The sequence below is a fragment of the Haliaeetus albicilla genome, chromosome 13, assembly GCF_947461875.1.
Source record: "Haliaeetus albicilla chromosome 13, bHalAlb1.1, whole genome shotgun sequence".
NCBI lineage: Eukaryota > Metazoa > Chordata > Aves > Accipitriformes > Accipitridae > Haliaeetus > Haliaeetus albicilla.
In genome coordinates, this window is record NC_091495.1 from 38,451,239 (window position 1) to 38,466,861 (window position 15,623).

Below are 15,623 nucleotides of genomic sequence, written 5' to 3' on the forward strand. Positions count from 1 at the left end.
ATCACACAGCTCCACCTGCTTCTGCTCATTCTGATTTTTACTCATATTGCCATATTATGGGGTTGGGAAATCACAGTGCGGAGAAAAGTCAATAAAAATTCAATTCAGAATAATAGTCCTTTGCAGCTTAGCAATACAGGGGAATTATTAGCTCATTCAGGGTTATGACAGTTAATGCAGTAAAATAAAAAATTGAATTTACACATATTTACACATTCAAACTAAAACAGCCAACAAAACCCCCTGTCATTTATAAAATCAAGGAGTAGTTACATTATCCTATTATTTACTTCAAATATTTATTTTAAGTTATCCTGTTAAAAAGAGCATAATTTTAGAAAGATTTATCAAGAATTTCTAGAACACTACCTGATAAAAGTTACCACTCAGAGTTTCTTGCTTGAACCTCACCAACCCCTTCTTCCTGCCTCTCATCTCCTTCCAAGAAGCATTTCTCCTAACTCTTTGCAGGTTGTTGCCATCATTTCCTGGGGCTAGGTCTTTAAAGACCTGAACTGGTGATTTAAAGGAAAAGGGTTCACAACAGATTGGGGGAAAGTAATTTCCTGAACTCTCTGCAAGCAGCACTGCTGCAAAACGATGGTTTCAGGCTCTGATTCTGTTAGAAAAATGTAGCAGATCTAATTGCAAGGTAAAAATGGGATGAGCCTTTGAGTATCTCCACAGTCTCACAGTAACAATTGTATTTGGGTTCTGTCTTTTTTTACGTCCCTTTTGCTATGATGGCATTTATTGACTTCCATTTTTTGCATCTTTCAAATAATGATCTGTTGATTGTGAGTTATAACACTACACCACACTATTTCAGATATGAAGAGCAGAGATAAACTGAGTCTAAATACTTCCTATCTGGGGACAATGGTCGTCCTCTGCTCCCCACTGTATTAAAAATTGTGGAATGAGTCTTCTATTCTAAAAGAGATTAAGCCAAATAACTCCCCTTCCCCAATAACTCTTAATTAATCTACAGTGGTGTTATTTAAAACTTAACATTTGTCAGCCTACAAGACCAGAGTTATTCCCTTTGTTTAAAGTAGGAAGTAATGATGCTCCCTAAGCAAATAGTGACAGCAACTACCATAACTACATGGCTGCCTTCAAAATTACCACTGGTAGCGACTCTGTCACTGTTTGGCATGACTTAGAAAGACATACATTTTAACTGAATAATTCACAACTCTGCAGAGTGGAATTCCTTTCTAATCCCATTATGGCAAGCAGCAGGCATATAGAATCATTTATAAGTAGCTTAACAGCACAGTGTAACTTTGCAGGGTCCAATTTCTTAATACGGGATGTCACACCATGTGATTCTATAGGTCATGCAGCTGGCTCCAAAGTCAAAGCATAAGGCCTTGCAGAAAGCATATGAAAAAGCAGATGTTAGCACCTGGGAACACACACCAGCCTCAAATCCATTCCCATCTCCCTCTAGTAACCTTTGGTCACAATGAGGGTGGCAGTGAGATGGAATAATCCTACCAGCCAGAAGTTGAAGAAGAGGATTGCTATTAGCCATCTTCCCACACAAGAAGGGCTGATCCTCTGTGTAATGTCCTCCAACACAGGAAGCACATGTTGAGAATAACTTCCTCATTATGACACAAGCAATATATCGGCTGACTTTGAGAAGCTGTTGTCCGATTTTCCAGTCCAAGCATGATGTGCAAGAATAATACTTTTACCTTGTCACAAGAAGGAAATTTTTCCGAAGTCACTTTAACTTCTCTGAATGACAGATTCAACCATCTGATCTAGATTTCACATCAACTATGTAGTTAAAAAAGTGGAAGACTACCTACCTTGCTCATGACAAATTTTATTATCTTCAGTAGTGGTTCTTATAAATGTCTATAGGAACAGCATTTAAAAGGATTTTTTTCTCAACAATGCATGTTTAGTTCCATAGAGAAATGATGGAATTTCTGTAGCAGTCTTAGTTCTGTTTAAGATGTTTGCCCCTCATTTCCTCAAAAAAAGGAGGGAAGGTATTTTTTTCCTCTACTGACTGGAATTATTCCATTTTTTCCTACTTTTATCTCATTTTCCCCACAGCTTATCATACCTGATGACCAATGATAGGCTTCAATATTGAGAACCAAATTTAAAATACTATGCTACAAAAGCTTCTAATGCATTCTTGCAGGTTTTTTTGTACGAAGTGTAGAAGACAGACACTGTTAAATGGTTTTCCATATTTTTTTAGACCCCTGTGATCAACATGGAGCAAAAGGGCACTTTCCAGGGGATTTTCAGTTTGCATTAATCTTTTTTATTACATTGCATTGTTGTGACACTGTGCATATGCAGTCCAGAACGTCTGAAACAGACTTGCTGAGTGTAAATGCAAATCAATCAATCCACACTAAAATAAAAGAAAGCTCTGAAAAAACCCACCAGGGCATGCTTTCTGTGATACTCGTACAGTATCTGATAGGGAAGGCTTGCAAAGACAGCAGTACCTTACCAGTATCCATTTATATTTAACCTTAAAAGAACAGTATTTTTCCATACCTTACAAAACCTAGAATAGCAGAACATTTACTCCACTCACAAGCTATGCGGACAGATGCCTTCCTACTCTTTGAGGTCCCTAGATGGCTCCATGCAACACATTGACACCAGTAATCTTCTGGCCCATGAAAATCTTCCACTTGCTGTCTCGTCACATTGATGAACACCTCTCGAACTTTCAATCCTAAAGGGGAAAGATACAGAAAATTAGCTGATACAGGCTTACTTGGGCATAAAGCTAAGGTTAGCCAAACCTTTTCTTTTAATTAAACAATTCCATTTTTAATCAAGGCAAAGCTTTAATTACTTTGACAATAATACATGGCTACTAATTAAATTCTAAAAGCTGAGTAGGTCATAATGCATTGAGTTACAAAAATTACCCACCCATTGTGGTCTTTGCAAGAATATAACACCATTCTCAGAAACCTTGTCTCTTGTGCCTTTTTCACCCAGAATGTTTATCTGGAATTTTATAATATAATATACAACAAAATTATCTTCTGATCTAACGTCTCAGTGCCCTTGAAAGCCTTTCTGAAGTACCCTGGTAAGGCCCCCAATCAAGTCAAACAGCCAGAACTATGCATGGATGACAGGAACTAATCAAATGCCCCACTGAATTCCAGCCTGTTCCAGCCACTACTACCGCAGTTCCATCCAGCAGCCATTTCCTCATACAGGAGAGAAAAGCTGTTTCTTATACTTGCAGCACAGAGAAAGCTAAGCTCAAGCCATTACAGCCTGGGAGGAGGAGAAAAGAAAGAGAGGGGCATAAATTTCACAGCTCACAAATGGAGATGGCCACCCTATCCTTCTGGGAAGCAAGTGAACCAGCTACAAAACTGAAGTCTTGCCTTTCTTCACTTTCACAAACAGAAGTGTTTATAACATCAGATCAATACCTTGCTTATTTTACACTGTTTCCCAAAGTATAACCTTGCTAAATTCACCTGCAGTGCAATGTTGTCATCTACTGCAAATTCACCTGTTGTCTATCAAAACGAATGCATATCTCTTTCCTGAGGGAGGAATCAGTTACACCTAAACAGCTGAGAAAAGGATCTAAGGGAATAATCAAGGCTAGCCAGGAGTAAAGATGGGAAAAGCCCTGTGCTTTTTTTTTTAGCCTGCTGCCATTTTCATAACCTCCTGGGCACAGGTGAAATTTAGCAGTATTGCCCTTCAGACCGGAAGCATTTGCTTCAGACAAAGCTTGAAGGTAAATACAAGACATCAAGAAGCCTTGTAAACCTGACACCTGATTTTATACACTTGGGATGTTTGCCATATCTGCAACTACCTTTGCATGACAACCTTGGGGAAAAGAAATATAATCCAAATCTGGGTTAAGAGGCATTAGGAATCATTTGAAAGAGCCAGTCAGAAAAACATTAATTTGAAAATAGAAAACATTCATGCCTACTACTTTCTTCTTTCTCCTCCTCTGCAGTCCCAAGATACTTACTTCCCCTTCACTGGAAATGAATGAAAACTCAATCTTAAAATATTTCATGCCTGTGAAGTTTATAAAGCAGCAAGAAATTTCTAAACCTGAACTCCATAAAAATTGGCTTCCACTTAATCTCAGGCATCATTAACAGCTGGGTATTTCACTTCTGAAAGGCACTAGGAAGTCAACATGTTCCTTTGGTAAACAGGAGAGATGAGGCCCACTGGGGATGCTCACTGAAGTGAGGAGGGGAAGGTCAGACAAGCTTTAAATACTATGAAGTGATACAAAATTTTTGCTACTTTTCCAGCAACAGGCAAAGGGGGTGTTTACTACTTTTCATTTATCCTGTTTGGCTTGCTATATTTCACAATGATACTTAAAGACATGGACAAACCTGCAATAGCTTCCTAAGTTGTCTCAATTATCGTTTTAGGCACTCAAATATTTATTCACTCTGTAATAAACAAACAGAGGTTTCCTGGTTGTTTTTATTTGCATTTTGTTTTTTAAATATGTTCATGCAGTTTTCAACAAAACTGTTTACAAAACATCCCTTTATTTTCTGCCATGGTGAAAACAAGCCATTATGAAATAAACACAGCACACGGAACTCAGCAGTTCTGTCAGAAACTCCTCTCCTTGCTGACATACTGACTGTAGAATGCATGATGAAAATGCACCATCTCAATTTAAACATCCAAGCTGCTCTGCCAGCGATGAATCTTTGGATTCTCAGCCATACATGATTTTGTAGAGGGATCTTTATGGGTTAAATATAAGAGCAGCTACACTAAGATTCATTAGAGAGCATCTGAGTCCTGGTGACCTGACACAGCAGGTCTTCACTGGCTGAAGATTTGGCATCCCACCATGCTGTATGACACTGGCAGACATACACTTTCTTGTTACTTACCTATGGCAAATCAAGCTGTGTGCAGTCCCTGAGTGACGTCAATCAAAGCTACAAAGCATCAAAGCTCCAGAGCCTCCAAATCCAAGCTAATTTGCAACCATGTCCAACAAGGTTGCAACCCATCTACTTAAAGACTTCTTTGACAAGGGTGTAAAATGATTAAGTCCTTGACAAATACTGACCTTTCCAAGATGGCCTGTCTCCAGTCAGGAATCACTCATCCAGCATTCAATTAGCTGACATGCACTTCTGTGCAGCCATGCACATCGTATCCGCCTGCGTGTCTATGCTGCCTGTAAACAGTGTTGCTCTGTAGGTTGCTGTGAAGGTACAGCCTCTTGCTGTACCTGAGTATCTCCAGCTATCCTCCCATCCCATGATCAGCTCATTCCCACCATGACCTCTAAGCAGTATCCTCCTGGGGAGAGAACGCTCCCTGTTACCAGCCATTAACTACAGCCCTGCTGACAGCGCTGCTGTTCACCCACCTGGTTCTGGTATGCCGTCTACTGACCTCTCTCAATTTCTGAGATACTCTAGGAATTTTTGGAAGCAGCAAATAGAAATGAAGGTATGAGAACCACATATTGTACAGCTTACCGGTGCATCCATGCTAACAACAACAGAATCTTTACTGATACCAAACAAAAAAAATCATCACATGATGATGATTTTTTTGAGAAGCGGAAGCCATTTCTAGGCTCATTGGTAGTGTAAAATTCTGAACAGTCGTCAGTGAATACAGGCATTTACAGCTTCAGATTTATTAAGGTAGCATATTCTCCAGCCCAGCTCTTCCTTTCATTGACACATTATTTAATTAACCTATATATCAGCCTATACTTTCTGAAGCAACATTTAATGTGGTTTGAATCAGGCAAACAAACAGCACATGATTTTGAGAAGCTGGTGGTTCAGCATTTTGAGAACGGGACAGGTAGGAATTCAGCTCCTCTTAAAGGTCTCCCAATTTGCCAATAGACAAAATAAATGCATCCAAAATAGCAGAATCACAGAATTGTTGAGGTTGGAAGGGACCTCTGGAGAACATCAAGTCTTTGGGGAAAGTTCTGTTTTGTTTATGGAGAAAGTACACCTGTTTTCATTTGTTTTAGAAACAACTACAGAAAGCAAACCTATCGGGAACAGAGGCATATATTCTTCATTTATCATCACTATATTTCACCAACAAATATACTCACCTACCCTCTGCATCTCAAGAAATGCCAGGAAGATTGTTCATAGGAAACAACACAGAATGAAAAATCCATGCAAATAAAAAACAGGCACATAATAAACAAGAGCAACATTTTACCTGTGACTTGTATAACTCTAATAAGCACTGCAAGTCCAACCCTTTAAATTATTGTGCAAATTATAACCATCATCTTTTGTTATACAGTACAGCCTTACAGAATATAAAATTATGACTATGGTACTGATATGCTAATAAGCTTTCTGCACTGTTGGATGGTTTAGCTGCAGATAGACTAATGCTGGCAGCAGATGAATAATTGCTCTCCATGTACTAAACATAACAGAGCTGCACAGAACTTGAGCATTTGTCAGCTTTATTTGTTTAAATGAGAAAAACACTGACAGCAGTTATTGCTGTAATCCTGTTATTTATCAGACAAGAAAACTGTAGTTACTCTTAGCAGGTCTGATCCTCTGGTGAAACCAGAACTTGAAATATTTATAAACTAATTCTGAGGTGCATGCTGCAATGTTCAGGCAAGAAAAATAAAGCAGAAGGAAATTAATCAAACTGTAATTATTATATTTTTATCACAGTAGCATCTACTAGCTCAGGCTCTCACTTTATGAGGCAGAATACATAGAGAGAGCAAAGTTCCTGTTCTGTCACATTTATGGAAAAAAAACAGAAAAGGCAAACCATGGATTACTATCTTTTCTGCAACTCAGGAAATAAGGCAGGAGAGGATGAAATAACTTGGTCTCTAACCGACCAATTGTGGCAGCACAGAGATGGGAACCCGTATCCGTCGTACATGCAGCATGTGTCAGCCTGCCTGCACTGATTTTCTGCACAAACAGCAGAAAATCCACAACCTGAGAGACTTCAGTGCAAACTCTTCAAGCCCACCAGGACCTCTTACATTCTCAGGCAGCCAGCACGTCACAGCCTGTAACTACAAAGCTTACAAAACTACAAAAATCCTTCCTCTCCTGCTGCTCCTCCTCTTCAAATTAACAGCAACTCCTGTGTTACTCTAAGATTTTTATTTTTGTCCTATAAAAACAGTCTTGCAAAATTGGATTCCATATTCATCACAATGACAAAATATACCCATTGTCTACCAACAGCTGTCCTTCCTCTCCTTTTATATGTACACAATACAGTGCTGTAGGTAAAATCCATCAGACCAGTGTGCTTTCAAGTACCATTGCCAAGTACTTCTTGCATATGCCTCGCTAAGAGCTTACTGGCAGGAATTTATAGAGATGCTAAGATTCATTTCTTGTATTCAGCATTAAATTTCCTCTTGTTTGGGTTTCTCGTTGCTATTTTCCACCACTGTTCTATACATCATCTCAGAATTTTAATCACATAACAAATAGTGGAAGGATGGAAAAGGACAGACCCTTTGTAATGTACTGTAACCTCCCTTTAGTGAGCACACCAGAATCACACCCTTTAACCAGAGGCACCATTCTTGGCATAAATTCTAGTGCAGTTTTTCACAGATGGAGCCCACGCAGTACACAGAACACTGTGCGTGCTTGGTAATAGACATGTTTATGCCCCAGATTTGACTCCAGAAACAAGGGCACTGCCAGTATGCAGATTAATTCTAAAAAAAAAAACCAACCCCAATAGTCTGCTGTTTACTGAAGACTAAGGAAGAGTTCCAAAATAATTTATGGATATGGATACATCATGGTGAGAGAACATCCATGCCTGTCCTTCAACATTACACTGTACATAGCCTTTACTTACATTTTTGTGTCCTAAGTACCATTATGGTAGTTTTTGGAACACATGGACATGCTGCACTGTCTGGACCAGACTTACGTTTAGAGAACAATACTTTTAGGGTCAGCTCTGTCCCTGGGTTAAATTCAAACCTGCAACGTTTATATTCCAGATCCCATTTGCTAAGCCTATGCCTCTATGTCTCAAACCTCAACATTACTGGTGTTATTTAAAAAAAAAAAAAACCAACAAAAAACCACACCTAATGTTACTTTATCTTTTTTTATTCTGTTATCAATCCAAGACTTAGAAAACATAATTGCAGTATTCACAAGACAGATTTTCATTAACCATATGGAAGAAAAACATTTAGGGACGACATTTCTTCTATATTGATTCAGCAATGCCTTTAGAAGTAAAGGTTATGCCTATTAAATTATTTTTGAAAAGGTAACTGTAAAAATTAAAATTCATCCAGATTAGCATTTACAAAAAGCCTTTAGTATGAAATTTCTTCAGAATGTGTCACTTAAAAAGAATGCCAAACACCACTTTAGGAGATGTAACTTCTTTTTAAATGGCATTTTTTCCTCTAAAAAGGAATTTCTTGCATTGATAGAGAGGATGTTATGCATACACTGCTATTTCCAAGACATGGAGTTGCCTAGCAATCTTGGAATCTAAAAAGAGGAGAAAAGCAATAACAACACAGAATTGTGAAATTACAAGACGGTGCAGCATTAAATTGGTTTGCAATACTTATCAAGATGCTTCTAAATGAGAAAAGATATAGGGTGTGCTGGGAGCATGATAAAACCTGTTGATCATTTTCAACTTTCTCCCTTCTCATTCCCTTCTTTTAGATACACACTTTTACACAACGGATTTCTCCTACTTAGCTTTATTACCTACCAAATACTTACCACTGCTTGGAGGCGAAGGCAAATTTCAATCACCGCATTGGTGGTTTTTCAGGGTTCATCCTGACAGGAATTTCATAAAAACATACGTTTCCCTGTTTCTAGTTCCCACTACAAATTACACCACTGAAATACAGAGAATTACTTTTCCCTGTAGAACTGTTACTTTCTTTCAGAAAGCTCACTGTTTATGGTTAGTGTTTGATCAGGCCTTATGTCTCCAGGTGGAGAAGTTGGTGGTGCGTATCCAGTTTGTTACCATCTCGTTTAACGCCTCCTACATGCATAGTCATTTTAATTCCCTTTGTTTTCCTCATTCATACTATGCCTCTTCTGCCAGGATCTGTATTCCCCTTCTCTGCCTGTCAGCTCTGTCCTTTTCTTACCCTCTTCCAGCCACTGCTTTCCCTTTTGCATTTTGGGAAACTTCTTCTCCCAAGTCTGCAAAGCTGTGTCTACAGGGTACGTCACAAGCAGATACGAGCTGGCTTTACCGACACCCCAAGCCAACCAAAACACGTTGTCACCAAAGCCCAGCAATAAGTTTATGCCAATACACTGGGCCCTCCTACCATGGCTTATTGGCTCTGCTCAGGGCAGAGCGGACTTTGTCCTGTGACTTTTGAGTTAGAGCCGGTTCCCACTCCTTTAGCTCAGTGCAAGCCTGCAACTATCTGCTAAGTCACACGACTCTTCTGTTTGTGTAGACGCTGCATTCAGATATATCTCCCAAAGGACACATTAGCCCTTACCTGTAGTCTCATCCATGCTTTCCTCAGACACGTGCTCATTTTGATGGACCCATTCACCATTGCACTTGAAGAAGATCTGCATAGCTGGCATAGCTTTACAGCGTAAGACAATTGGGTTGCTTTTTATAATGTAGGCATCATCTGGTTCCTCCATAAAATGAGGCAGTGTTCCAGGAGCAGATGGGATAGACTCTGGAAGCGCTTCACTGTTATCATTTCCTGAAAGGGAAAAAAAGGAAAATACACATTTTTCTTGTTGTTCACCCTTTGTATCATCTCATTTAATTGGTTGAATACCATTTGGGATTTTGTTAAAAACTAAGTTTACTAGAGAAACACCTGTAGAACTCAATAGCTGTCAGGATTGTGCTTTGTAAGGAATTTGACACACACACACACAAATATCAGGTAATTTAAGTGCAAGAGCTGTCGAGAAAATTGTCAGAAAAGAAGCATCAGAATCATCAGAAAACTGCATCATCACTATTGCCAATTTTATAGATGGGGAACTGAGGCACAGAAAGATTAAATGAGCCACCTAAGGTCATACAGAAAGTCTGTGGAAGAAGTAGAAACTAAACCTTATTCTCTTGAGAGTGACAGCCCAGTGCCTTAACTAGCAAATCTTCCTTTCTTTCACTGAGTTTTATTTCCTTTAGAGAGTTGCTGTAGATTTAACAGGGATCAGAGTGTTAACCACAGAGAAATATATTTATACGAACAGCATTACTGTAGCACTCCAACACTGGAATAAGCAAACTGTGATTTCATACCCACTTAGAGAAAATTTTCAATATGCTTTTACACTGTTCCCATTTACTGCAGCCCCTTTAAGGTGATATAAAAGTGTAAAAGTGGTTTCTGTAGGGCCAGAAACTGCAAGATAGTGAGCTTTCTCAGCTTATATCACAGATGGTAGGATCCAAGGGCATTCGTTCAGCAACGTATAAGCCGATGTGTCTTATTTTATGAATTCCTATGCTTAGACATGAACATAGAAGCACTGCAATAGAAGCATTTCCTTTACTGCAACTCTTCTAATTGAGTCAAATCCTAGTTGCTGCTGTCAAAACCGGCAAATTCCCATTGATTTTTAGCAACGCTGGGATTTATTTCAGTAGTTTGTCAGTTTTGTGAGAAAATTCTGAGAACAGCAACAAAAATAAGTCAGAAAGGATCAATTTATGAAGGAAGATTAGAAAGTACTGAATATGTACAGTGTAGCCAAACGGTAACATAGGAGGACATAGTCTATATGCAGATGAAGGGAACACAGTATCAGAGAAAGAGGAATAGCTGAGGGCAATATATATGTGATTTAACCAAAAACAATGAAATTAAGTTAGGTGAAAGGTAAGTTATGATGATATGAAGTAAGTCTAAAAACCTTCACAGGTCTAGTAGATTACAGAATAATGAGAACATACTTTGTCTTTATTTCTATTAAAAATAGGTGTCTCTCAGTTAGCACTCAGTATATCTGTGTGTGCAAATACACACTATGTGCTGTGAGATCATTACGACTTTCAAATGAGTTCAATGGTTTAAACTACATTCACAGTATACTTTATAAAATATTATCATAATTTTTAGCGTTTTACTACTGAACATTAATGCCAATTTCCATCTTGTCAATCTTCAGTAATACTGCGTCCCTGCAGGCTTTATTAAATCCATGCTTTATAGGAAATAACAAAAATGTCATTATAAGATTTTGGAGAGGCTTGGAAATCCCACGGTCTCATCAATGCTCTGAGTGTTTCACAAGGCAGTAACACGCCTGCGTTGAGGAAGAATAGCAGACAATTTTATAAGGATCATTCAGCTAGAGAACTCAGAATGACCCACTGTTATTCCACTAAATTTGCTATTTAGAGCAAGACACAAAGGACGAAATCCCAGCCCCACTGAAATTAAAGGCACAATTCTGCTCGCAAGTGGCATCCAGATTTAATGATAAGGCTTTATATTCTTGTTAAGTGTTACTAATGGGCACCTGAAAACAACAGATTCTACATGTCTTAGGGGATTGTGATGCTTTTGTCCAGCTCACCTCCCCAACAGATAAATTGAGTGAAGCACAAAATATTTTATGCTGTCACCAGCAGAATGGTTTTGGGCTTTGGAAGTGGCTCACTCCTCCTAAAGAAAACATTTAACATGAAGAGGTAAGTCAAGGTGCACCTTTTCACTTAAACATAACTGGCACTTCATTAAGTGCCCTTGAAAATCAAACTAACAAAGATCACAGTACACAAAAGGAGGAACGATTTTCTATATCCTATCTCCAACAGACAGATATTACTATATTTTTGCATGCTCTGCAAATGTAATTGCTTGAATTCCCTATTGTATGACATTTTATCATCCAGATGAAATCAGCATCTGGCAAGAATTTACTTCACTGAGTACAAGTTCACACAACCATTAGCAGAGGTGAGCAAAGTGACTCATTACCCTGTCCTGTGTGAGGTTAGGATGGAAGGCAACTCTGTGCCTGTAAGAAAATTCACAAAGGATTTGCATTCCTTGTTTTTTGTTTATGGAGGTACTACTTTTCTCCATGTAGCTACCTAATCAGACAGGGACTGCAATGACACTCATTTAAAGTGTTGTGATATCTAGAAGTTTTGCATCATAAATATCTAGTGTGATTTATGATACACAAGACTTACTTTACTGGTCCCTTTATCATGCTAAACAGAAGAGTCACACAGCAGTATTTCCAATACATTAAAATAAATACCCTTCTGCATTTATATGTTGCACTCTGGCCCTAAGTAAGATGACATTTCCTGCCATACATGCTAAAAAAGTGATGATTAGACAAGTTGCAGTGTCTACAGCTCCCTGGGACTGGAACAGGTACGATCACACTCTGAACAAGTGCTACCATTTACTTAACCACAGCTACAACAGGGAATTTATCAGTGAATTGGGAATGCATACTCATGTCAATTTTTAACTGTTTACTGATGCCAAGAGTGAAGTTAGATTAACAAATGAGGTATTTTTTTCTTTCACTTTCAAAGGCTGTGAGGGACTGAAAGAGTTAATGTCTCAAACATTGCAGTGGGGCAAGTTCTGCTTAAAGACAAACCCTGCACAGCAAGGAACCAAGGTGAAAAGCCCATCAGCTCAGACATCAGTAACAGGAGAGAGAGGGCGTGCTGGAGGGTGTGCAGTTCCCTGTTCCGATAAACGGTTCTGATACAAAGATCAAACAATGGTAGTGTCTGCAGGGAAGGAGAAGTTACTCCACAAATGACCCCCAAGCCCAAAGGCTCACAAACCGCTCATTAACCTGAAGAGTTTGGGTGCTCGCCCGAAGGAGGCGCAAGGATAATAAAAAGGACACCAACTGAAGGTCCAGGCATGCAAACCCACTGGAACTGGACCCATCGCCTGACTGGACCAACGCTCGACTCAGGACCGGTGAAATCTTTCTCTTTTCCTTTCTCTCTCTGTCTTCTTCTCTGTCTCCTTTTCCTTTTCCACAATCCCTACACCTCATCCGTTTCAAGATCTAAACTGTTGACCAAGTCTGGGACTAAGAGTGGATCCAGCTGCCCCAGGCCCTTTTCTGAGGAGGAGTCTGGAAAGCAAGGGGGTCTGCTGTGAACCTCATGACTCAACGGGAGGGATCTCCTTATTCCCTGAATTGATGTATATGGTTACACGGTTTACGGAAGTAGTCTTATGCCAATTCCTGTTGTGAGAAACCCTGCCACCTACTACCACGCCTCCCCAGTTCCGTTCGCTTCTGTCATAAATAAAATCTTTAACTATCGTTTGGTGTCATTTCACCTTAATTTAGCCTGAGGGAATTTCGAATTAAACAGGACTCCCTGGTCTGTCCAGTCTGGGTCATGACAAAGGCCACCCTTTTCTTTACTCTTACTTTTGTTTTTTTCATCCATCCTGCATCTTCCACTAGTAAGGACTCCTTTCTAGCCTCGGAGTCTTTCCAGCTTTTATCTCAAAGCTATATATTCTTACCAATCTGTATAAGTGAAGTTTGTCATGCTAAAGAAAGGATAGACTCATACAGAACTCCTCTCTGCGAGCGCTCTGAGTGCTTTACAAATCTTAAAACCACAGAATAAAGTAGAAGACTTTGCTTTAGCAGAAATGTATTTGTTTCACACACTACCTCCTCAAACATCTATACAGCAAATAAATGCATTTAAAAACAATCAGCATTAAGTCTGATCTCTGAGTCTGATCTCTGAAATGCTCCTGTTTAAAGACCATAGTGCACTATTAGTAGACAAAAAATCTAGCACTTGTACAAGCTGTCCACCATGAGATACTAATACATTCATTGACAGTCATCTGAATCAGTGGTGTTCTGTGATTACCTTAAATTTCTTTGGTAACAGATGTTGGTAAAATGTACTCTCTCTTCTGGTATTACCTGCCAGATCAACAGACTCCATATGTGCGTGCAGGTGTGACAGAGCTGAAAAACTGAAACTTTCTTGTTCTAGGAGATACTACTCTGATTCCACTAGTTCGTATGTTGCAGTCAACCTAAAAGAACTCCTTCCAGTACACTGAAGTTCTTTCAACCGTACTGTAGTATCAGTAAAATTCAAATCTGCTACATCCTTCTCCCTGTATTTTTGCAACTGTTAGAGGGCAACTTCTGACATACTGGTATCACTCTGTACTATCACTTTTCCAAGTTGATGGGCCAGTTCCTTAAGATCACAGCAACAACTGGTCTCATGATTTCAAATTGCACTGTCTAGCTCACTGTGCCTCTTGATCCTGTATGAATCAGAGGTCATGCAACAGACTTGTACAAGCTTCAGGGGAGGGTAAAATTATGTGAACAAAGAGGCTAAAGAAAGGAGTATTTGGGCCAAAACGTTATTTTGTGTTCAAGTCCTAATTGATTTGTCAATTTGTCTACTGCAGTCCATAGCAAAGCAAGATTAGATGAATTATTATGAGACGTTTCGATTCTCTCTAAAAATAATCTAGAAGTACCTAGCTGAAACAGGAAGATGTACTGAGCCAGCCAAACCTGTATCATGCAACTCACCTCCCTCACTGATGACTTCAGCTGAATGCAATTCATTGTTTCAGAAATATGCTTCTTGGAAGTACACTACAGAATCCAAACAGTCCAGAATATAAAATAAAGACACCATATTTACATCTCTATAACTACATATATACACACACACGATTAAATATGTAAATCACAGGAGCTGCCACAGACCTCAATCACATCAGTGCTAATTAGATAAGGTGTAGGAAGATAATGCCTAGATACTGCCCATTCTTAATCAGGTAGAACAGATCCTAGGGTCAAGTCCTAAAAAATGTTATTTAGAAGGCTAACACTGATCTTCTATAAATATATATGCATTTCAGGTTAAATAATATTTTAGCTGAGATAACTACAGTAGCTGCTGACCAAAGCAAAGCCTCTCCTAAAGTGCACGGAATACTTGGAATTTTGTGCATCATCTTTTTTTGTACCCTAACTTGTATTCAAATTCATCTGAAAGCCTAGTGGAACTTTGTAAGGGTTTTGATTTCAAATTATTAAGGTTTTTCATTTATAACTGTCAGTTTTCAAGATTCAGGCCATTCATAGGTATAGAAAAATGGCTGTTTTAATGCAACAGTGAATGACAGAAGACCAAACTATCAAACACAATTCTTGTATTTTTCATTCCTGGAAAATTACCTTTCAGGAAGTGCTTTGTGTTTTATGTTCTGCACACTAGTCCAATAGGGACTTTAAATCTTTTTGTGACAATAATAGAAACAAAAAAGAAAGGAGAAAAAAACCAAACAAACTTAGGAACAAACACTAAATTCTTCTATGAAATAAATATACTGCTGTTAGTTGTCACATCACACTAGAAAATCTTGATAGCAGCAGACATGAATCCTTCAGTATTTCAAAACAGATTAGGATATAATTTTGATGTTAAAGTGAGATTTTAAAACAATGAAAAATCATGAGTTCTAAACTTTTTTCCCCCCCAAATTAGGAATTATTTAAAATAAGTAAGTAAGATTACTTTCCCTATTTAAAAAAAAAAAAAAACAAACAACATTGAAGTGTCCCAAACAAGCCAAGTAACTT

At 38.7% G+C, this 15,623-nt stretch overlaps 1 protein-coding gene across 2 annotated transcripts in view; it reads right to left on the minus strand.

Moving 5' to 3' along the window:
• UNC5D (unc-5 netrin receptor D) overlaps window positions 1–15,623 on the minus strand; it is a 176,260-nt gene that overhangs the window by 83,200 nt on the left and 77,437 nt on the right. For both annotated transcript variants that reach the window (XM_069800947.1, XM_069800948.1), the window contains exons 2-3: window positions 9,515–9,733; window positions 2,576–2,719 (exon numbers count right to left, since the gene is read on the minus strand). In XM_069800947.1, the coding sequence (XP_069657048.1) occupies window positions 2,576–2,719; window positions 9,515–9,733 (363 nt within the window). The remainder of the gene's footprint in view (window positions 1–2,575; window positions 2,720–9,514; window positions 9,734–15,623) is intronic.